General features: G+C 43.3%; 1 protein-coding gene across 3 annotated transcripts in view; it reads right to left on the bottom strand.

Moving 5' to 3' along the window:
- The window catches only part of BLVRA (biliverdin reductase A), a 43708-nt gene that overhangs the window by 4581 nt on the left and 15133 nt on the right, over positions 1-23994 (bottom strand). For all 3 annotated transcript variants that reach the window (XM_061997360.1, XM_061997359.1, XM_061997358.1), the window contains 5 exons: positions 9299-9426; positions 7553-7672; positions 6810-6907; positions 4552-4659; positions 3674-3845 (listed from right to left, as the gene is read on the bottom strand). In XM_061997360.1, coding sequence (XP_061853344.1) covers positions 3674-3845; positions 4552-4659; positions 6810-6907; positions 7553-7672; positions 9299-9417 — 617 coding nt within the window. In that variant the 5' untranslated portion in view covers positions 9418-9426. The remainder of the gene's footprint in view (positions 1-3673; positions 3846-4551; positions 4660-6809; positions 6908-7552; positions 7673-9298; positions 9427-23994) is intronic.

Raw genomic sequence — 23994 nt, 5'->3', positions numbered from 1 at the left:
TCTCAAAGGTTCATTCCACTTGATTGGTAACCAAAACCTATTACTCTTTCATTAACAACTTCTACACTAAAATTTGTCCCTGCTTTGCTATAAAGATATGTATGCTGCAAACCTGCACATTATTTAGGCCGTTTTGTAGCTCAAGAAACCAGTTTGTGGTTTATGTCAGAGCACTGTGAAGGGCTGATAGTTTTTTAATAGATCATTTACCCATTTTCACTTAAAAATTCTATCAAAGTACTATCTGGCTATGGATGTAGTTAGTTATTCAAAAGTGTTAGTAGTGCAGCTTAGAAGCAACAAATCCAGCATTTTGGTAGCTGAATAAAGCCATGTTAAATATGTTGGACAGTTGAAGAAGGAAGTTTAACCCAACACTAACAAACCACTTCTATACTGACTTTTTACAAAGCAAGCACTAGCTGCAGTGAAGAAAACACCCTGATCTTCTATGGCAATCCTGTTTTTCCATATTCCAGACTGGCAGAGTTCTTCTAGCTATATTTTATTCAGAGGTTGGAAGAGACCTCCTGCTTTTCTGATTCCTGGTTTCCTCAAATAACAAGTGGCCCTAGATGGACTGTGCTAGCTCAATAAACAAAAATGAAGCAAACACTCTCTGGTGCTGGTTTCATACTTGGAAGAATTCTGTGTCCACTCAATATTTTATGCAGCAGCTTCTGCATGGATTGCATGATGTTTTTAGTGGATGTTCAGTCTGAAGCTATTTTATTAGACTCTGTAAGCTTGATCTCAATAAAAACATCATTGCAAATGTTTATTGTCAGAGTATGTGTTCAGAAAATGTCACAAATTTCTTTTAAGCATCTTCTTTTTCATGCTTTGCAAATGCCATTACTTTTTATTTACCATGCAATCAAAAAGCAACTACCTTATCGTGGCTAGGAGTGAAGACAATGAGAAGCTACCTCTGGTTAACGTCAAAAGAGCTGCAGCCCAAATTGTTCTCTCTCCAGCTCACACACAAAAAAAGAATCATTTTTGACATTTACTGAATGCTCAGTGTTTTGTCACAGAGAGGCTATGAGCTCAACTGCCTTGGAAACACAGCAGGGGCAGAAGTCATCTCTCAGATAGCAGGGCATCAGGCATTAACACACACCTTCGAAATCCACCCGGAGATAGACGAGCAGCCGGCACAGGCTGTGCAGCAGAGACAGACTATAGCCCTTGCCCAAATCCCTGCTTAACAGGCACAATACAGGCTTCTGCATTCTGCACCTGCTGTATTTCCCAAGGCAGAAAATCAACTGAACTAACCTGATTTCTCAAGGTTAGTGGAATCATGTCTTTCGAGAAAAAGGATGGGAGAGCTCCCAGGAAAGGTGCAGACCTTTCCCATCCGTCATCAACATAAAGGTGGTCCAAATTAGAGCCATAACACCTCCACCATGACTGCTGGGCCATAAACCTCACTTGATGGAGAGTGGGCCAAATTCCTGACTGCTGTAATTCCACTGACGTCAATGGGGGAAGGTCAGCAGGAAACACGGCCCCGCCACGACCACAATACAGGAACGCTATGTAATTTTCCAGCTGGTATAAATTATCCCAGAGGCGTAAAGTTGACTGTCCCTGGGGGCATTCAAACGCTCACGGTGACAAAACACTCACTGACCTACACCAACAGCAGTGGGCTAAGGAAAGCAGGTATTGGTTAGTGGTGTAGAGCAGGGAAAGAACAGCAATCTAGAAATGGTTCTGTATCTAGCAAAGATCACAGTTGGCAGCTCAGGAGACGGGACAGACAGGGAAATCTTTAAGCCTTTAGGTCCACCTGCTGGATTCAGTTCAAAATCTCACTCTATACAGATCTTCACAGCTGCTCCAGTTACTGGCACATTGCTAGGAGGGTAAACAGAGCTTGTATACAAAGGCCTGTCCTCCCACAGCCATGTTTTAAAAGGAATTAAAACCGATGTTTTATTTAAAGAGAGAGTAAGATTGCTAAAACAAGGCACTAATCCCGGGATAAACTTGCAGACTGGCTGGTAAAATGCTTAACTGCACCCATGGTGATGCTAACAGTTGAAATGAGCTGATCATTCACTCCCCAAATAGCTAGTCCTTCAGATTATTACTCTTTAAACTGAACACTTATCTAAACTTCTTACATGAGTAAGCATTTGTGTTTGGCATTTTCTTCTTTCTTGTTGTTGTTGGGTTTTGGTTTGGGTTTTAAGTTTCCTAGCAGCATATGCAACAACAAAGGGCCACTTATTGCAAATGAAGACAGGCCAGATATTCTCCCATGGGATCTAATTTTTCCCTTCTCTCCCTAGACTTCTCACATGTATCTTGTCATATGCTCTTGAGGGGGTTGTCTGTCTCAAAGGCAGAACGTGCTATATGGAAGAAACAGGACAACAGAAGTGAAGAGAAAGGAACAAATTGTTCCATCACCATTCCTACCTCTTAGGAAACATAAAGAGCTTGAGTAACTTCTCTGCACCTTTTCATATCAGACAATTCCCAAGTTGCTTCTATAGCATGCAGTAAACTGTCATTGTAAGTAACTTCAATCTGCCTGAAAGAACACGACCTCCATGCAGAGGTCCCAGGATAACCAAACTGGAGGGCTTTCAGCAAAATATACCACCAAGTTGAGTACTCAAACTACAGCATGAAACTGTGACGTCCTACTTCATATATACTTCATGTCATGTTTTTAAAAGATACTATTTTATAGTAAGGCCATTAAAAATACACTATTTGATAGCAAGGCTATTGTAATTATCTAATTAAAGGGAGATTAAACTCATAGAATCAGAGAATCTTAAGGGTTGGAAGGGACTTCGAAAGATCATCTAGTCAAACCCCCTGCCAGAGCAGGACCACCTAGAGTAGGTCACACAGGAACTCGTCCAGGTGGGTTTGGAAAGTCTCCAGGGAAGGAGACTCAACAATCCATCTGGGCAGCCCTTTCCAGTATCAGCAAAAGAGTTTTATGACAGAAAGTCACAGCCCAATGATTGGAAAAATGGCAAGTAATCCTGGCTGCTGGATTCTCACTCAGTCCAACACACAAAACAAAAGCAAAAAGACAAGAAACAAGAAAAATCAAGGAAACTTCAGGACTGCAGATCAGGCACTGATCAAGAGCAAACTTTGCATACAGTAATAGACTACTTTTAGTAGTCTATTATGCTTCTGCTCAAAATGTGGAATTTTCTCTTAACCTGCTGCTACTACCATTGTGCACAAGCACAATAGTGGTGTAAGCTACACATCATAACTAGCACGTTACCTTTTCAAACATTCACATATCCTCAACCTTTAAAGGAAGGTTAGCTTTCAACCAGCCAGAATGTCTGACCCCAAACAAAAAAATGTCCTGCCTCTGAACAATTTTTCAGAGTGCAAGAGAAGGCTCTTTCAGTCTTGCCCATGGCAAAATGCATTAGGGGCCCACCCCTATAGTCAGACATTGGAAAAGAGCTTTTAAACCTCCTTGTGTTCTTCAGGAGACATTGTTAGGTGGTGGCTCTTTTTACCATGATTACTGTAGGAAGCACTTTCAGGTCTGTTTCTCTTGTACACTTTCAAGCCAGCATTCACCCACCCTGTTTCCACGAGAGGAACAGAGGATGCAGAACTCCTGCAGACGATACCTGAGGAGCCTGGTTCACCCACTGCCTCAGCCATTACTCACTTCTTGTTTGTTGTCTGAAAGTGAACTGTCATTCTGGAATAATTCTTATCCTTCTGCACTTCTCTGGTGGCAGAGGTAACAGTGAGGTCTCCAAAGAGGTCAATCAGCCAAGTGAGTCGGGCAATTCCACTGAAAGCTGGGAATCCAGTTTTGTTTTCATCGAGGACACTACCTGGTGCAACAGCAACAGAAGATGTTGAGAAATGTGAAAGAAAATGCTGCTCTCTGCACAGGAAAGGCTGAAGAAACTGTAGCATTGAAGGCTTAGAGACCAGGGTGTAGGGTATGAGCAGATGGGATAAGAAGGAAAGTCAACCACCATGGAAATGGATCAGTTGGGAGAGCTATGACAGAGAAGGCTGCACAAATTATATACTTAACAAACCCTTCAGGAGACACTGAAGATGGGAAGGTGTATGTGGATTCAACACAGGAATAAAATAGGGAGAAAAAAATGGCTCAAAAACCTCTCCCAACTTTTCCACAAACAAACTCCAGAACAAAAGACTAAAGACTAGAAACTCAGAGATCACCCTCTTCTCTGAGATAAATATGAATGAGAAATTGGTCACTGCCACCAAAGGACAGAAGGGAGAAGCGCTCTCTCCTCCACACACCAAGGGGTGAGCTTGATTTCTTCACCAGATAACAAAAAGAGATAAGCAAAGCAAGAGCTCATAGAAGAGAACTAGTAAGGCAAAGGTGTTTTCCAGACAGTTCTTCAATTCTTGGAAATATCAAGCATTGACCCCATGTGTCTCATTAGTTTATAGACAGACTCTCGACTAGAAGGATGGAATGAAGCCTGGAAGGACTGCTGGCCCTGGGGAGCAGGCAGACAAATCCAGGTGGACTTGGATTTCTTCACATCTACTGACCTGTGAAATGCAATGTTCCCTTCACCAGGTCTTTTCCAGCCACCTCTTTTTTCAGCTGTTTGTACTCTTCAGTTAGAAGCTCAATGTGTTCCACGTGGAGTACTTTGTCTGCCATGAAAGAAAAAAACAACACAAAAACCCAAAGAACACACCAAAGATCAGGACAGATTGCAAACAAGAGCTTTCTGTGTGAAATGAAGGCACATCTGAGCAGTAAAGGCTTCACCAGCCACCACTGGGAACTCACTTGGAAATGTTCTCACGTGTGGTCGGCAAAATGATGCCAGGAAGAAAATCAAACATGGGCCCTGAGCTGAAGCATCAGTCTAAGCTGAGGATTTCCAGGAGACAACAAATTCAGAGACTACAGCAACAGTAGACGCTACATTTAACAGAAACTCTGTAATGAAACCCAATACCCAACTAAGGCTGCACCATGAGTCTTCTAAGTAAGACTGATTAATTCTTGGCCTTGTTCCCCTCCTATTTCCTTGCTCTGCATTTTTTCCTCCTAGGGTAGTAAGGAAGAAAAAAATGAGGGGAAAAAAATAGCATAACAGTGAGACACAGATTGTATTTCAAGAGAGCAGCCCTCCACTGCAACTAACTGGGCTCCTTTGGAAGAGAAGCTATACAATACACATTGAATGCGGCCTTCACTCAGTATGTGCTTTTCTGGAAGGTTTCCAGGAAAGTCAGTTTAGGCTGCTGACAGTAACTGCTGCTGCTTCAAAAGAAGAGGTATAAATTCTGCTCAATGAGAAGCCATTTGGCGAGCACCAAGGCACAGGGTGGCGCTGGCACAGGGAAACCGCAAAGCAGAAATCCTATACCTCCGGTGGTTTAGGACAAAAGGCTCAAAGGAAATTTGTAAGAAGCAGTGGCATAAATAGTGCAGCTTGCCCAAATAGTTTGCTCCTGCCCAGGACTTTCCTGGTCCTTGCAGCCCCTTACAACCCCATTGGCCTCAAGTGAACCACCAGCTTCTGACCCTGGCACCACAGGGATGGGACTACGCACTTTGCACAAACAAAGAGATTTGTCTTAAGAGACAAACAGCCTTTCAGACAAAGATGCCTTGCTGGCCTATAATAGCGTGAGCAGCTGTGTGTGACTGGCACATCATAGAATGGTATATCTATCCAATAGATATAACAAGCATCAGAAGCTCAGAGAGGGATGACAAGACAATGGTATATTGGTGAATCATAGAATGGTAGGGGTTGGAGGGAACTTTAGAGTTCATCTGGTCCAATCCCCATGCAGAAGCAGGTTCACATAGAGCAGGTCACATAGGAATGCATCCAGGTGGGTCTTGAAGACCTCCAAGGAAGGAGACTCCACACCCTCCCTGGGCAGCCTGTGCCAGGGCTCCCTCACCTCAACAGGGAAATAGTTTTTCCTTATGTTTAAATGGAACTTTTTGTGTTCCAGCTTCATCCCATTACCCCTTGTCATGTTGCTAGGTACCATAGAAAAAAGGGATGTCCCAGTCTCCTGATATCCACCATTTAGATACTTATAAATATTAATGAGATCCCCCCTCAGTCTCCTTCAGACTAAACAGCCCCAGTTCCTGTAGCCTTTCCTCATAAGGAAGATGTTCCAGTCCCCTGATCAACTTGGTGGCCCTGCTCTGGACTCTTTCCAGAATTTCTCTGTCCCACTTGAGCTGAGGAGCCCAGAACTGGACACAGGACTCCAGATGAGGCCTCACCATGGCACAGTAGAGAGGGAATAAGAGGGAGTAGAACCTCCCTCGACCTGCTGGCCACACTCTTCCTGATGCATCCCAAGATGTCATTGGCCTTCTTGGGCACATTGCTGGCTAATGTTCAGTTTATTACCAACCAGGAGACACTACAAACAAACACTAGAAGCTAGGGGAGCTGTTTCCAGTTTTATTTTCAAGGAGAGGAAGGACAGGGAAGTACACAAATCCAATGGGCCATATTCTTTAAGTGCTTTACTACCACAGTATCAAAAGGTTCCTTCTCTAACTGCATTCTTTATGTCACTGGCAGAGGCCAGTGCTTTTGTGAGGGGAAACACACCTTACTCTTAGCATTGGCATTTGTGCATTTGTTTGCCCATTGGCACATATCTTCAATCCTAGATTGAAGAATCAGAGATCTCAGAGAGGTATACTCCCTTGTACATCATGATTAATAGCAGGCTGGAGCCCTGCCTTTGAGTTTGATGCCTTTGGTGCTACCCGACAGGTAATACTGTTTACAACTTTGAGTATGGTGTGTTACCTTTCTTCTCAGCCATTTCCCAGAGCTCATGGGCTGCCTTAGCAGACAAAGCCATGGGGTACTCAACGAGGACATGTTTCCCAGCTTCTAGAAACATTCTGAAAGGGATAAAAGATTGTTTTTTTAAAAGTAAAGTACATCATCATAATCATCTCTCTACGCTCTTCAAGCTGCGTCTCATCCCCACAGTCAGATGCACATGGAGAAATGCACAATGCAGAGCAACAGAAGCAAATGGCAAGTTTCCTAGCAAAGATGGTGTGGTGGCTACATCATACACTTAAACACCAGGAGAGATGTGGTTTAACTCTCTTTTTTTTCCACAGAACTCCCTCACTCAACTACAGCAGGTCAATAAAATGCAACAGAGCTGAGCACTGCAATTTCGAACTTCCAGACACCTGAGTGCCTGGAATGGGGCACCAGAGCACCCTTCCCCTATATAATCTGTGAGGAAAGGCTTTGAATCCCATTTTAAGTTGCCTGTCTATCATGCACAGGCCTAGAAGTACACAACTGGAATTACCTGGGAAATTAATGCACCCTAAACCTCACACTTTCACGGGGCTTATTGGTTGCTCTAGGGAACTTGCTATCATTCACTTGCAGCTTCTAGTCTGACAGTCTCTTCTCCAGTGTCTACATGCTCTCCTGCAACAGCTCCAACACAGCTCTTCTAGGCTTCTAAATTACAGGGGAAAAGGTGGGAAGGGGGAAAAAAACAACAAAATACTTTAAAATACCTGATGGTTTCTTCATGGCTTCTGTTCTCTGTGCTGATGAAGGCTGCATGGATCTCTCTGCTTCTTAGAGCATCTTCCAGGCTAATCTGCTTGGCTTCGTTAATGTTGCCAAAATTTCTCCTATGTATTTAACATAAGCACAACCAGAGCTCAACCATCACAGTGCATTCTTCCCAAATGCATGTTGTGCAGCAGCACTTAGAAATTGTTCCCATGCACCACTGTCTCCCTGAGCTCAACCAGAGTATAACAAAGGCAGCTTGTTATCCAGAAAGTGTGAGCACTTATAGACAGAAGTGGAGTGCACAGAACCCCAAAACAGATAGGCTGGTGTGTAAGTGGTGGCATCAGTACAGAAATTGTTCTGCCATTGAAGTGTAAAGCCATTTTTTATGTTGGTGTTTTGGTTTTGGTAATAAGCATCATTATGAGACATTTCAAGAGTGACTTGGAGGAGGACAGCACTCCTGTGGGAGAACTTCCCACCATGCCGGGCAACACGGGCAATAACACTTGATTTGGCAGGACCACATGCAAATACCAGTGTGGACAATCAGGAGAGGGACAAAGCAGAAGTTCAGATATGATGGCTAACACCTTGCAACACACACATCATGTCAGTGCTAAGGGGAAGTCTCTCTTGGCCACCACCCTGAGCACATATCCACCTGAAAATGTAATACACTCCCCTCAAAAGCCCTTTGCATTAGTACAGACTGGAGCAGACTAGGAGGTGACAGAAAGCATGAGGGTAGGCCACAAGCAGGACTTCAATGCAAAGACAGGTAATGTTTGCCTGTGATTGGAATGCAAAGAGCAAAGCAACATATCCAAGCAAGCTGTTTGGGAACCCTGCATTTCAACAGCACTGTTTCTCAATAGAAGTGGTGAAAACCCTATCTCCAGTGCTGTCCAGGGCTGGCTGTAGCACTAGTAAAGGCACTGGGGAACCAAGAGTCTATTTGGCAGGGAGATAAACTGGATGACCTAATGGGTCCCTTCAGCCTCAGACAGACCTGAATGCATGACTTAAATATAGCTGGAAAAATAAACTCACTGAGATTCATACATGTACTGCCTAACTATTTAAAACCTTTATGACAACCCCCATAAGGAATGCACAGAGGGAGGTATATACTGAATTTTCACAGCTCCAAGCTCTCTAGGATGCATCCTCATTATGGGATTTTCTTTAAAGATGTCTTCAGTATCTCATTAAAAAAAAACAACAGAATTTTACGATGAATTTGTAATTTCAGAAGCTTTAATATACTTGGGGTTTTTCTTAAAAAAAAAGCTTGTAAAATTTCTTATGTCTTCTTCAACATTTCTGCAAAAGTCACTTAGATGTTAGCTCAGTAGTGTCACTACTGTCTGTACCATATTAAACCTACAGGAAACACAGTCAGACAGAACCACGTTTGGTTTTACCACACAGATCTTCCAGCAAGAACATCTCTCAGCTTTTATTTTAGTCACTTTTGCAAGGTCTTTCACCAAGGTAACCTACTTGCTTCCTCTTGCAAAGTTTTATGTGCTCATTTCCTAGCTGCCACTCAGAATGGCAGGGATATTTGCATAAATTTTCCCTTTTCAGACAGCCTTAATGATAAGTGAAATATAAAGCTTTGGCTATTTAAACCCTGCCCCCCTCGTGAAATAGTCATCCATATGGAAAGGCATGTGCACCAGAAGAAAGAAACATTACAATATACACATTAAACATGTTGAGATGAATTTTCTAACCTGGATACAAATCCAAAGAGCTTCAGGTGCTCAGAAGGACTGGAAGGCATCGGATTCATCAAGTCTCGGATTCTTGCTAAGCCAGCAATTCCAACTCCAACCACCACAGTCCCAAACATTTCGTTAATCTGACCAAAGGATAAAATACAAAAAAGAAAAAAAGCAAGTTTTTTTGTTTTAGTGTGGAAAGGAGCAGCTGGGAGGGGAGGGGGAAGGATGGATTACTCTTGAACCCTGCTTTCATACAGTCGAATCTTGTCTAGATGTCAGGAACCAGCTAATAGAGACGTGATGCTATAGGCTACTGAGCTCACTTGAGTCCCATTGAAAGATGGTCAAGAGGTTCAGCCTGCTGCAGGACTAATCTTGAGACTTTTATTGAACAGCTATTATATCACAGCTCTGGCACAAAGTTCTTCCTTTCCGTGAATAGAAGGCCAGCTTCAAAAGTGAGACATTCTTCTATTTATATTGCTGCTTCCATGCTGGAAAGGAGCCAAAAGGTCCTGCAAACCCAGCAGAGCTTTATATAAACCCTGCTGACTTCCTGAGTGGTTGCAGCACAGCCTGCCTTGGGCTGCCAGGCAGACATGCATCCCACATGGCAGCATAGATGGAATACTTGGGGACAGGAAGCAAAAAGCATCTTTCCCTCCCCCCCCCCATGTAAATGCTGGCACATCCTTCAAAGCCAAGATGCAACCAACCATCTGACACTTTGGTCAAGATGCTGGCTTGATGTTTCCATGCCTGAAGAAAGCTCTGACATCTCTTTAATGACAAGCAGGCATGTCCTCAAGAGTTACATCCCCAAAAAGCCTCAACTGCATCATACAGGGGACGAGCCAGTTATTGCACTTGCTGGATGGGCTGCTGGGTCACTGGTAATAAATTCTTCAGTTGTTTTTATGGGTTGCCTTTGATTTGTGGAAGCACTGGACAACCGGTGTAACCTTTCAAACCTGTGCTGTTCCAGCACCTTGAGGACATGCAACACTGTAACTTTATGATTTATAGGAAAAACGGCCTAAAACCAAGGCAAGTCAGCCCCTCTGCACCCTACCACAGTATCCTTTCAAACTCTGCTCTTCTGGTTTGGTGTTCTCCTTCCTGCTGCTGTAGATTCCTTCACTCAAGTGAACTCTTTGAATCACTTCCACTACCTGACTGCATTCCTTCAAATCCTTCTGAAAGTAAAATGGATAAACAAGACAATCCCATTTGCTGTTGCTTTGTGCCTCCTGTCTGGCAGGATCACAGTGCAGCAGCACAGCCGCCGTCAGTGACTCTTCTGACAATGCTAGAGGCTGACAGCTGCTAAGAAACTGCATCAACTGGCACAAAGTGATAAAAAAAAAGGTGACAGCCCCTCTCTAATCATATGTAATATCTGGATTTTGGTTTTTGTCATTATTATTTGAGGTATAACATGATGCTCCGGCTCACCATGGAAGAGAGAGGCACAGGGCTGAGGCCTGTTCTCAGTTCCACCCACAGGCACAGTCCTGGCCTGCATTCTGCTACACTTGCTTTTCTCTATGGCCAAAGAGGAAAGAGATTGTGACTTACATGATCTTGGCTGGAATAAGCCCCTGAAGATCACCCAAACCAAACCCCACTCAGTTGCACCAGGGTCATGCCAAATTGTGACTGTCCCCATGACAGGAATCCAGCAACCTCGCAGGGCCCCTACTGCAGCATTGGATCACCCTCACAGCAAGAACTTCTTCTTAGTACCTGCTCAAAGCTTTCTGCATTGCCTTTTGCCATTTACTGCACAAAAGTACATGGCTCCAGCTCCTCTCTATCCTCCCATGAGAAAGCTGCAGGCAGCAATAGCAAACCCCTTTACCCTTCTTTTCTGGAGGCTGAATAAGCCTAGTTCCCTCAGCCTCTCCTCACTCATCACAGGCCCCAGCTCCTGACCCTCTGGGTGGCTCTCCATCACACCCACTCCTGTATTTAGCTTATTTCTCATACCAGGGTACACAAAATTGGACACTGCACCGCAGGTGTAGCCAGGCCCTGCTGGCCCCACTCTTGCTAATGCAGCCCAGGACATAGTTGGTCATCTTTACCAGAAAAGCTCGCTGTGGCCTGAGGTTCAAAAGGCCACAGTGAAGCAGTCCCAGACAGGCGGTCCCAAAACTGGTTATTCCACCCTGAACAAAGAGACACAACGTTTGCCTTTGCTGAACTTCATGACATTTGTACTTGCCGTTTCTCCTGCCTATCCAGGCCCCTCTGCTGCATTGATCACCTCCTCCAGTCTGATTTCACGCAGACTTGCCAAAGCTGCACTTCATCCTATCATCCCATTGTTTAACAAAGGCATTTATCAATATTGAAGAGGAGCCCTTTTCCAGTCACCAGAAGTCTCTCCTGATCACTAAGTGGCCTCACAGTGATATCAGCACCCTTGGATGTACCTTGTGTCTACTAGTTTAAAAGCTCAATTGCTGTCTTCCTCTATGGTGGCTAATGCTACACTCCCACATACTGTCACCAGACTCAGAAACACAGGAGGTTTGAGGACAGACTTTAATAGTGAAAACTGCACAGAAGAAAGGCATCAAGTACGTGTAATTCCCTTCACCCCAGCCCCACTGAGTGGTAGGTTCGTATTTTCTGAGCCTTCTTATTGTTGCCAATGTACTCAGAGAAACCCTTCCCATAGCTTGTTTGAGCTCCAGCTGAGTCTTTGCCTTTCTCAGCTCTGTCCCAGAAAGCTTGGTCACTGTCTCTGTGTCCCTCCTGGATGGTCCCTTCCAGCCTCAGCACTGTCTTTTGGGATTTTTGCTCAGCTGGGAGGTCCCTGCAATTCTGCGCCAGCTTCCTGCCAGCTCGGCTCGGCTTGTGGCATGCTGGAGCTGGTGCTGGTGCTCTGGGGAGGCTGTCCCTGCAGCTCAGCCTCAGTCCTTCTGCCTCCCAGGGCAGTCTCCCATAGGATCTTGCCCAACAGAGCCACTAAAAAGCCAAAAGAAACCTCTTCAGAAGGCTATGGTTGTAATTCTTTAAAACTGAGATTCATAAAGGGCTCCAGGATGGAGTCAGCAGAGGTTTAGAAGCAGTTCAGCTGGAGAGCAGCTAATCAGGGGCTCACTTGAAGTTCAGAAATTTTCAAGGTGACTGGAGTACTAAGCTGTTAATATTTGCCTACTGCCTTTAGCAGGATTGGGGAGGTAGGAGTCAAACAGCAAATTCCTCCAAACCTCCTATAGTCATCTTGTTTCCAAGACCTGGTTTGTTTTTTTTCACTGGTGAACTGCTGACCTCTGCTTCAACAAAGTGCAGAAGGTGGGGGAGCCAACCACCTTGCTCCACTGCTATGGACAAAGAACATCTCTCAGCTGATGCTCAGGTTGACAAACATCAAAATTTTTCATCTCCTTTGAAGAAAATTCACTAGTTTCATCTGCCAAACAACTTCTCACACACACACACACCCCGATTTCACCCTAAACACAAAACTTGTTACTATGCAACCTGTTGCCTTAGCAACCAGCCATTCAATCCAGGTCAAGGGTATTCATATCCACACTGAAAGAGACAGCTACTAAAGGTACAGTACAGAACCTCTGCTTATGCACAGAACTAAGAGAAAAACTGCTATGTCTGCATCCCTGCTGCAATTTTTTGTTACCCTCATTGTGCTCAATTAATTCCTGCAGCTAGTCTGGGAGAAAAGTAAACGAGATAATTTTTGGAGCTGTCATGAAGCAGGTAAAAATAGAATAGAGAAATCTGAGAGGTCAGATGAATATATGAATATTTACTCCACTTCAAACCATTACATGAGGATAAATGGCTACAGTTATCTTTCAAATATAAAAATGATGAAGGGAGAGTCTTAAACTGCTGCTGTGCTTGCCTGCAATGAGTTTTGCTTGAAATTGTTGACCTGGCTAAAAGCTTTTGCAAAAAGATTTCAGAGGCACTTTCAAGGCTGCTGAACTTTGTCTCTGTTCATACTGAAAAACTGTAGAGTAAGTGATATAACAGTACATCAGCCAGCATCCAAAAGCATTTTCTCCTCCCTTTCCTAACTGTCTGTATGAAAGCAAAACAGCTGGTGAGAAGATTACCGGGGATGTCCTTGGTGTTCACAGACTGTGACTGAGGAGAGCCACAGGCCGTCATCAGCAGTCTCCTGGCCTGGTGGCAAACGGCCCTGCCAGTCCAAGGGTCCTCTCCCCAGCTGGGGCAGGGGGCATGGTGGTGGCTCTTCTCACTGACAGCCAGCACTTACCAACAGAGATGAGCCCCGTGGGACAGAGGCAGAGGCAAGAATGTTATCTACCTGAAGAGGACCATTTATCCTACACCATTTATCCAGCCCCATGCAAAAGGACAGGCTGGGGATTGACCTGCTGGAGAGCAGCTCTGTGGAGAGAGACTGGTAGTACTGGTTGACAATAAACTAACCAAGAGCCAGCAATGTGCCCTCGTGGCCAAGAAGGCCAATGGCATCCTGGGATGCATCAAGAAGAGTGTGGCCAGCAGGTCAAGGGAGGTTCTGCTCCCTCTCTACTCTGCCCTGGTGAGGCCTCATCTGGAGTCCTGTGTCCAGTTTTGGGCTCCCCAGCTCAAGAGGGACAGGGAAGTGCTGGAGAGAGTCCAGTGCAGGGCCATCAAGATGATCAGAGGACTGGAGCATCTTCCTTATGAGGAAAGGCTGCGGGAACTGGGGCTGTTTAGTCTGGAGAAGAGGAGATTGAGGGGGGATCTCATTAATATTTACAAATATCTAAAGAGTGGGTGTCAGGAGACTGGGACATCCCTTTTTTCTATGGTACCTAGCAACATGACAAGGGGTAATGGGATGAAGCTGGAACACAAAAAGTTCTATTTAAAAGTAATAAAAAACTATTTCACTGTTGAGGTGAGGGAGCCCTGGCACAGGCTGCCCAGGGAGGGTGTGGAGGCTCCTTCCTTGGAGGTCTTCAAGACCCACCTGGATGCATTCCTATGTGACCTGCTCTAGTTGAACCTGCATCTGCATGGGGATTGGACCAGATGATCTCTAAAGTTCCCTTCCAACCCCTACCATTCTATGATTCACCAACATACCATTGTCTTGTCATCCCTCTCTGAGCTTCTGATGCTTATTTCCTCTATTGGATAGATATAGGCTACTCTGTATCCAAAAAAAGGTGCTCTAAACCCAGTATTCCTGCAAAATATCACAATAAAACAGTAATATTCAGCAGCAAAGCAAGAAATGGAGTATGCTCACAGGGATCAGTCAAATTTGTTCCTCCTCAGCGTAATCTCAGTGGGAACTCAGTCCTTACATCTCAGGAATCCTAATGCTCACTGAGGTAAGAGAGAGGGAAGCCAGGTTTATTCTCTTTGTGCAACACTGCTAAGGCCATGCAAAGGCAGACAAAGGTTCTACCTTTTGTCTTGGATGCAAGATAAAAGGCAGAATTAAAGAATTATCTCCCCCTCAAGAACAAGGATTAGTATCTTCCCTCACAAAATACAGAGAATTTCAGTAAGCCTCCTGCAATTTCCCCTGCAGTTTTCAAAGCCTCATTCCAAGGTACAAATGAGTGACTGACATCAGAAATCACAATATTTTGCAATTAACATCACCTGCAGTAGCATAACACTGACATGGAGGCTTTCCTGAAGCACTCCCAGCCTGGTGTACTCCTTCAATTGATTACCATTTTACTGACACAGGAATCTTAAGAACAGATGAAGCATCTCACAGGTGAGTACTTCACCTGAAAATACTGCTGTCAAGGTTAGTTTACCCTTTCATTCCCAGAGTAATTTTTCATCAATTTTCTTTCTCTCAATCACTCCTTTCTATACCTGCCAGGTCTTTGCTTACTTTAAATCTGTAACAATAACTATACCTAATTTAAACGCTGACACTTGTCATTTCCTTCCTGCCACTTAAAAATACACAATACAATCCCCACTGTCCTGACAATCGCCTCCCACTACTTCCAACTGCCAGCAACTAGGGAGACTGGGATTCTGGAGCAGCTTCTGGACATACCTGAGTGTCTGCCTGCTCCTGGAGGGATACATTTTGTATATATGTACGTACATATACATGTTTTCACCAGCAGAACCTCATCCTGCTCAGCCAGAGTGGGCAGCAGCATGAGGCTCCTGGTGCTGCTCATCTTTCTGTGAGTGTTGCCTGTGACCTGTGTGGTTGGCCACATATGTGTGCATGTACATGATACATATGTGTTTCACATGCAGATGCTGATTGGCAATACATTTTCAGCCTCAACACTGGCCAGACCAGGGGCCATGGAGCTGTGCAGCCTTGCCCCTTTCAGGCTGTTGGATTCGACCTGATTATTTTCCCCTTACATGAACCAGGCTGAACTGAGGAAGTTTTCCAGAGCTCCCTTTCAGCAGGCTTTTGGATTAGACACCATAGAAAACATTTTCTCTGTTAGGGTGGCAAAGTCCTGAGACGAGGGACTGAAGCATCTTCCTCAACAGAAGTTTTTAGGGGAAGCCTGGACAAACAGCAGCAGTCACTGTAAAATCAACAAGTTGAAAACCTGAGGTTCCTTCCAGCCCTACATCTTTCATCTCAAATACCCAGAGACCCGACAGATGCTGTATTTGGGTTGTTGGTACCCGTTACAGCTGGTGTCACCATATCTCAATGTGTACTCTTAGCAAGAGGCATCTGCCTGGAGCAGAGAAAGCAGAAGCTAAACAGTGTGGCTTTTCTTAGTGCTGTGTTTTTTTTAAGGGAAGAATTGTACAAATGTTCCAATTTAACTACTTATTCGAAGGCTTAAGTGTTCTTTGTTTTGCAGGAAATCACTTATGCATTTTAACCTCTATATGTACTGAAGTACCTTGAGGAAGTAGAGCCAACACAGGCTTCACTAATCCTAACTAAAGGCACAATTTCAAGGAAAAACAGAAATGAAGGCAAAGAAAATAACTGTTTGAACGCTAACATGCTGGACAGAGAGTTTGTGGTTTTGCTCTGCATTTGCTGCAACCTAGAGATAAAAGCACTTCTACATGTAAGAGTCAGGAAGGTAACCTCCAACAGCCTTTGTTATTTCTCTTTAAAACTAATTTAACATAAAACAAGAGTCAGAAATTTTCTTGAAAACCAAGAGCATTTACAGTTTCCATATTTCAGAGGAAAAACCCAGCACCTGGAAGTTGGAGAGCAACTATATTCAATTTCCTTGAGAGCTGTCTGTTGAACTATCAACCCTCCCCAGCACATCTCTGTCTCTCACACCCATCTCTCTGGCTATCACAACCCAGCAGACTTCTTGGCAGGCACGCAGCCACTGGCGAGCTGTAACTTGAAGGCACCAACTCTCACAGAGGTTTGTCTGCAGAAACATCTCTTATCCTGACTGGCATCACTGTACTTTGAAAACAGTCTGGGCAAGCTTTTCTTCCTGGCTTTTAAACGCCATTTGAACAATACGCCTGCACTAGTTTACACTTATATGGCAGCTTATTTGCCCAGGCTTTCTGATTAAATTCTGGTTTTCCAGCTGGCTGCGAAAGCTGAAGTTGATATAATGATGTTGATTACAGCTGCCAATCACTTTTTACTATACACAGTGATGGTTACCCATAAATGACTGCACTTGTAACAGATATACTGCCTCCAGCATTAATACCTAAGCAGAAAGGAAAAGTTTTATTAAAACATACTTCAGCAACTCGATTCTGTTAACTCCAGAGTCCACACCAGTCCCAACTCTTGTCACAGTGAAGCTGCTCTCCACAGCTTGCAACTCCCCACCTGCAGCAAAAACATCTCACGCAATATAAATCAAGATATTATAAAACTGTGAGAGGTACTGGAGGAATCTTAAAATCTGTTCTTAATACATGAAATCCTTCAACCCATAGAGGACCAAGTGGTGACACGCACAAAGGGGTAGGAATGACCATTTTATCCTGTTCTCTGTAGCCACCCTTTGTGGTTCAGACATTGTTGCTAGTTTGAAGAGGGAAAACCAAGGCAAATAACATTTCTGAGATGAAGTCCCAGAGGTGTGCAGAGATACCAAGTCCTCGGTCTGTCCCATTTTCTTTGGAAGTCTCCCCTCAGATAATAAGTATTGTTTCAACTTCAGGGGAAAAAATAGTGGAGTCATGTGGACCCGCTGTATTTTAAGTGTTGCATAAGACAACTCATTTCTCTAGGTGGCAGCTGAGTGAGAAATTATTTATTGTCCTGGAGTCAGAGGCATGGTTTTGCAGTCCACAGGGACCTGGCAGAATTCAGCTCTGTGACAGGTTTAGTGTTTACATCAGCATTAAGTCAAAAAAGCAGTGGAGGACGTCTTTCGTGCCTTTTTCTTTTCTTCTTTGAGTTACTTCCATTTTTAGCTTTACTCTGAGTTATTTTCTCCAAGCTGTGTTCAGTGACAGACTGCTACTGTAGCAACAATACTGTTTGATCTCATGGAAAATTAGGATCTGTGAATTGCTGATAGCTCCACACCATAGCTCATTCCCCTGAGCGCTCATCTAAAATTGGACTTTACTCCAAAGTAACTGACAGTCACTTGTTAAAACATTCATCTCTTCTTCCATCACCATGCACAAATACATTTTCAGAAATTGTTAAAGCACATAAAAGCCTGGAAAAAAACTGTTAGGACTCTTCATGTCTCACTTTGCTTTAGTCACATGCTAATTAGTCTTTTGGTTAAAGAATTGCTGTGATGAGGCTGCAGTTCTGTGGGATTGTTTATTTACCCACCAGAAGTTTCACAAGGCTCTCTGTAATTCATTTCAGAGAAGTTCCTGGGAACTTAACATTAGAAGTAAGGGTGGGTTTTCAGTTACTTTTAAGAGGATATTGATATAAAATAAAAGTAGAGCCCTTCATGTCTTTCTCTTCACTTTTTTTGGGTGCCCAAAAATGGGATCAGGTCTTTCGTGGAGAGTTTCAGCACTAGTAGTATATTATCTAAATAGCATTCAAAGTCAAATGTGACTCTGCTTAGCTTTAATCACAAGTAATCCCATTGCTATCAATGAGAATACTCCTACAAGTACATTAAGAAATAAGAGCTTTTGCTGTTTACTGTAACATTAGTAGGCACAAGTATGTTCTTTTAGTATCTTTATGGATACAACCCAACAGATGATACCTATCTTCCGGTCCACTAAAGGTCACTGCATCCCAGATCTGTGACAGGCTGACCTATTCTGAGAATTTCCCAAATGAAAAAAGAACTCCCTCCACAGTCTGCAGTCATCATTAAGGTATTGCTTACCATGGCTGATGAAACCCATTGCCTCTATCATTAGCGTGACAGCAACTCGGAACATCCGAGGCCTGCCCCATGCACTCTTCAGACAAAACAATACACACAGAAATTGTAGCTGGTCAGACAAGTGTAATTTTTTTAGCCAACTTTTTCTTCCCTTAACACAGCAAAAATGTTTTCACCCATCTAAAATAAGTGTGATGGAAACTATTTTTAATCCCTAGATTGAGATAACTTGGAACGTAGGTAAAGTTTTGCATAGCGTTGTAATCCTCAAAATGATGCATGAAATGGCTAAGACCTCTGAAAAATGCAACAGATGCTCTCCATTCCCACTACACTTTGGAAATCTACCAGTGTCAGCAATTGCCTGAGAGTAGGACCAAAACATAGCTCTTGAATGAAGATGCACAATTGAGGTTACTCAAAGCTCTCCTGAACATAGAGCTCAATATTGTTCATGTTACTGGGTCTTGCAGCACTCAAGAATTGTATAGGCCACCCACCTGCCTGGTCTCTCATCAACAATTCAATGTGATTCTTCAGTCAAGACAACTTGACATGCTACTCCTGTTACCATTCTCCCAAGAAACCAAAACCACCTGTATCAAAATATCAGGCACTAGAGGGGGTGTTTGGTATCCTACTTGAAACTGATAAGAAAGTTAAAGAAAAAAACCCCTTTAAAAGGTCACAGTAATGCTGTAAAAACATATCTCCCACAGTACTTCCATTGCACACTAGGTCCCACGTAAAGTTTCAGGAAAAGCAACGCTTCCTTTTTGTACAACTGGGTGCAACACAAAAGCAAACTCCACATCTCCCCTTCCCATGTCTACCCACATCAACTGCGAGATTTCTACAAGCAGAGATGCAATTTTAATTGCTAAAATCCACTAGTTTTGATATGCCTGCTCTCAGCATGCCTCAACCTGAACCTCCAACCACACCAACCTAGAGCCTGACAAGCTCAGGCTCACACTCTATCTTGACAAACAAGAGAAGGGATCATCTACAAAATAGTTTCTGTTTACAACTGCCTGCCCCTTTACAGACCTGCCACCACATTTATTATTTTAAAAAGTCTCCAAAAGGACCTAAGAAACTGACATCAAATTGAGTACAACTGCAAGCAAAGAAGGTTCTCCTTGGCTCAAGCCACTCCAACGACTACTTGTATTTAAGACATGTCTGAAGAGAGATTAATATACATTGCAACTCTTGCACAAGGATGAGTAATGAATGGAGAAGTCATTAAAAATGATAAATTGCCTTGATGTTTGAGTCCACACAGTGACATTAGTTGGAGCATCATATTAATCGTACTTTGTTAAATCTTGTTGGTTTGGGAAGCTGCTGGCAGCACCTAAAAAATTCACAACCATCTCCAAAATCTATGTCAAAATAACTATCATTAGTGAATAGGTTTTAAAAAAAACCCAAATCTTCACTTGTCACAATCTGCCTTCAAAGATGTGTAGCTGGAAGGTTTTAGTGAAGCTGACTGCCCATTCAGGGGAGTATTTTAAATGAATAGCCTATTGAGAACCAGCATAGCCATGTACTTGGGATAAAAGAACCCAGTACCCACTTTTAATTTCCTCTGGCAAATGAATACACTTAATGTGGACAGTATTTTATTTATAACAAATGTGGCTGAACAAATGGATGAGTGGTTTTTCCTCCTGACCACATGGATTTTAGATTTGCAGTCTGGAACTGGAAAGTTTATTCCAGATAGGCATTCAAGCAAAAATAAGAAGCTGGAAATGAGAAAAAGTAATAATGAGCACACTGTAAAGCAATGCACTTTGACCTTTGTGTTAGAATGACAGAATGGTTTGGGTTGGAAAGGAATATTAAAGAGATCATCTAGTTCAAACTCCTTGTCACGAGGTTTGTGGTGTTTCCTTTTTTTCAGTCAGAGGCCTGACTACCACGACTTTTCAAATATGATGAAGAGTGAGTTGGCAACTGTATCAGTCCTCCATGCTTGAGATGATCCTCTTGATGAAAAAGGCCATCCCTGTCAGCACAGCAGTACAAGATCCCAAAGGCAAAAGACGAAGAGTTGAAGCCTCATTTAGTAGTCATTTAACCACAAGAAACTTAATCTCTAGGGTTATCAGCACCTTCACGCTTCCTTATGTCATGGATGAGTGAGTTAAGACTTGGATCATTTAAAGAAACACTGTCAAAGGTATCAGCAAGATTGATTTTAATATGAATTTGTAAAAGTGTGACTTCAAAATTCAATAGCAATTGACCCTCCCATTGAATCAAGATGTTCAGAGTGTACCCCTTTGCTTTCTAAACTTCTCAGAGAGGAGCCTCAGTGTGGCTGGATCCAGATTTAGACCTGGCCAACAGTTTGTATCCAATGGAACTAATACAAAGGGCAAGGAAAACATCTTTTCCAATACTTAAGCATCAGCCAAATATCAGAGTGATTTAATGAAATATGCTATAATCAACACAGTGATTTAGTTAAAGATTAAAAAATAACAAGAGTTCTCATAAGACTTCTAATGAAGTTCCTAAACCAAATCACACACAGAAAGATACAGAAGTTAACATGGGTTAACATCTTTTTGCACATTATAAAAAAACATTCATACCAAATGATCTCCGAATCTTGAATCTGCAAGAAATCTAACTGTAGTGAATTACTCACTGTTCTTTGTCTCAGCATTTGTCAGCACACAACAGTCAACCCTCCATCAACATCTATCAGCAGACCATCTTGGAAATCGTTATGAAAGATCATCATGAAATCTATTCATTGAAGTTGTCACAAATTCTGCCCTAAGAGGTGTCTCAGCTCAGGGGATGATACAGGGTCACAGCCTCCTGTGATCCCGGAGAACTCAAAGGGTCTCATTCCTGGACTGTTATTTACAGGACTGCAAGATGGCTGACTTGGGTCAGTAGTGTTTCATTGTGGCCACAATGCTGACAGGTAACTCTCGTATCTCCCAGAACAGCCTACGAACCAGGCAGATGGAGTCTGAGGTATGTTTCCCGGGGAGCAGGAATTCAGGTATAATTAAGGAACGCCCAATCACTCTAACTCTCTGTACTTGCAACTAGGACAACCAGATAGTCTTCACTCACCAAACTGGTAACCAAGAGAAGAACACAATGTTGGCTGGCTCCAACACGGCAATGCAGTGTGGGGTAGGGGTCTCAATCACCACAGAATCACAAAATGGTGGGGGCTGGAAGGGACTTCAAGAGCTCATCCAGTCCAATCACCTGCTAAAACAGGCTGACTTTGATCAGGGGGCACAGAAATGTATCCAGGCAGCTTTGGAAACCTCCAGAGAAGGGGACTCCACACCCTCCCTGGGCTCTGTCACCCTCACAGCAAAGTTTTTCCTCCTGTGTTCCAGCTTGTGCTCGTTACCCCTTGTCCTCTCACTGGCCACCACAGAAAAAAAAGCCTGGTCTCATCGTCTCAACACGAAAAACCTTTAGGTTTTTCTATGGCCCTCTCTCAGTCTTCTCTAGGCTAAACAGCCCCAGGTCCCACAGACTTTCCTCACCAGAGAGATGTTCCAGTCCCTTCATCACCTTGGTAGTTCTCTCCAGAAGTTCCCTGTCTCTCTTGAACTGAGGAGCCCAGAACTGGGTACAATCTTAGGGAGCTGACAGCTTAGTAACGCCTAGGATAGGAGGTCTTTTACTCCTGCATTTTAAAATCAGGAATGTTTTCTTTCTGGGATTACAGGCCATTTGATGCTGGGAAGCTAATGGCCAACTAACAGGGATGGTAGTATGCTGCAGATGACTAGCAGTTTCTCTGGAAGGTGCTCTGTCAACCTGAGTACGTGAATGCAAGAAAACGGCTGATCTTGAATTTGGGGAAAAAAGGTGTCTCATGCATTTCCATGGAGCAAAATTAGGCCTTCTTCAGAGGCCCCAGGGAATAAAGACTGTTTTCTCCATGTCTACTCTCTTGGGAAAGCAGCATCCCTTCTGATGGAGCCTTGGAAGAAAACCTGCAGTCAGAGCAGGCAAAGAATTCCCTGCCTAGAGGACAAAAGAAGAAAGGATGTGAAGCTTTTCTCTCCCCTAAAACAGAGGACCAGTTGCTATCCAGCCACTTTAACCCCCGTTTATATTATCACCTAATATGGGTATCTTTATGGTTCTTCTGCTGTGTTTTCATTGTGTCTATATTGCAAATATTACTCAATGATGTTGCTTGTCCCCAGGATCTATCCAGGAGGGACTGGCTTGGAAACACCTATCAGAATATTGTTATTTTTTAAAAAGCAAGTAGAGTCAGGCAAAATACTTTTGAAAAGATTTATTGTCTTAAGGTCTCATTCGAGATGCCAGGCATATAAGAACAGACAATATGTCTTACCTTCATAAACACTGGGATATATGCAAGAATAGCAGTTCCACTTCACTGTGCAAGTAAGTAAACGTAGAACACTTTTCAAAAGTCTAAATTTTGCTCAACTGTCACCATTTGAGAAGATCCAAGTGAAAAAATGTGTTTTCTAGAGCAAATATTTCCAGCAGCAGCTGGTACTGTTTATTCTGACTTCCAGATGACAAATTTCAAACATCTCAGGGCTGTTTCTAACAGATACTGCACTCCAGGTTACTCTGACTGCAAATTCATGTACTTACAGAAAAAAACCACAACAGGCCTATCCTGTCTCACAGTGAACACCAAGAATAAAAGCAGAAGCAGCTTATGGTCACCTAGACAGCCAGACCCTGTTCACAGCCTCATCACTTAACAGTGAATTGTTACCAATACAGAATTCATCTTTACTCTTTTCTGCAGGTTCCTCTGCAGGTTTTTGCCACTAGAGAATCATAGCTTTAGAAGAAGACAGAGTTGATTTTCCTTCATCTAAATTTTATGAATCTGATTTAATGAAGGGGAGGAAAAAAAGTCTCAGTCCTTCATACATTTAAATCTGTCACCAGGACTAAGCGCAGAAAGAACTGTACAAACACACCGATCCAACTTCCAACTACACACAGTTGTGCTGTGCCTCAGAAAAATTAGCAAATTACGCCAAAGACAAGTCCGAGCAAGCGCTCAGGGTCTCTAGATGCATTACCAAATAGCAGACTAACCAGTCTTCTGTTGCTAATCTGCATGGGAGCTTGCAAAAGACGGTAAACACTGACTAAGGGCTGTTCTCCCAGCGACAGAAAGGTCTGCAAAGCTTTAGAACTTCTAGCACAGCTCAAGACATCTGTAGCATTTCAACTAGAATGACCACAGTCTCAGCTTTTCTCCTTACATCTGTACCACTACTTTCTCTTCTTTAGGGATTACTTAATAATTCATAATCTCTCTGGCAATTTTGGTCTCCTCTTATTCACGAAACAAAGGTAACGACAACAAAGATCCCTTTCTGCCTACACAGTTCACTAAGAGGGAAAGCTAATAAACACAGCAACATTATCTGAGCAATAAGC

Source organism: Colius striatus, chromosome 5, assembly GCF_028858725.1.
Source record: "Colius striatus isolate bColStr4 chromosome 5, bColStr4.1.hap1, whole genome shotgun sequence".
In the NCBI taxonomy this organism is placed as follows: Eukaryota; Metazoa; Chordata; class Aves; order Coliiformes; family Coliidae; genus Colius; species Colius striatus.
The sequence above is the reverse complement of the archived record's forward strand: the minus strand, read 5'-3'. Positions and strand labels throughout refer to the sequence as shown.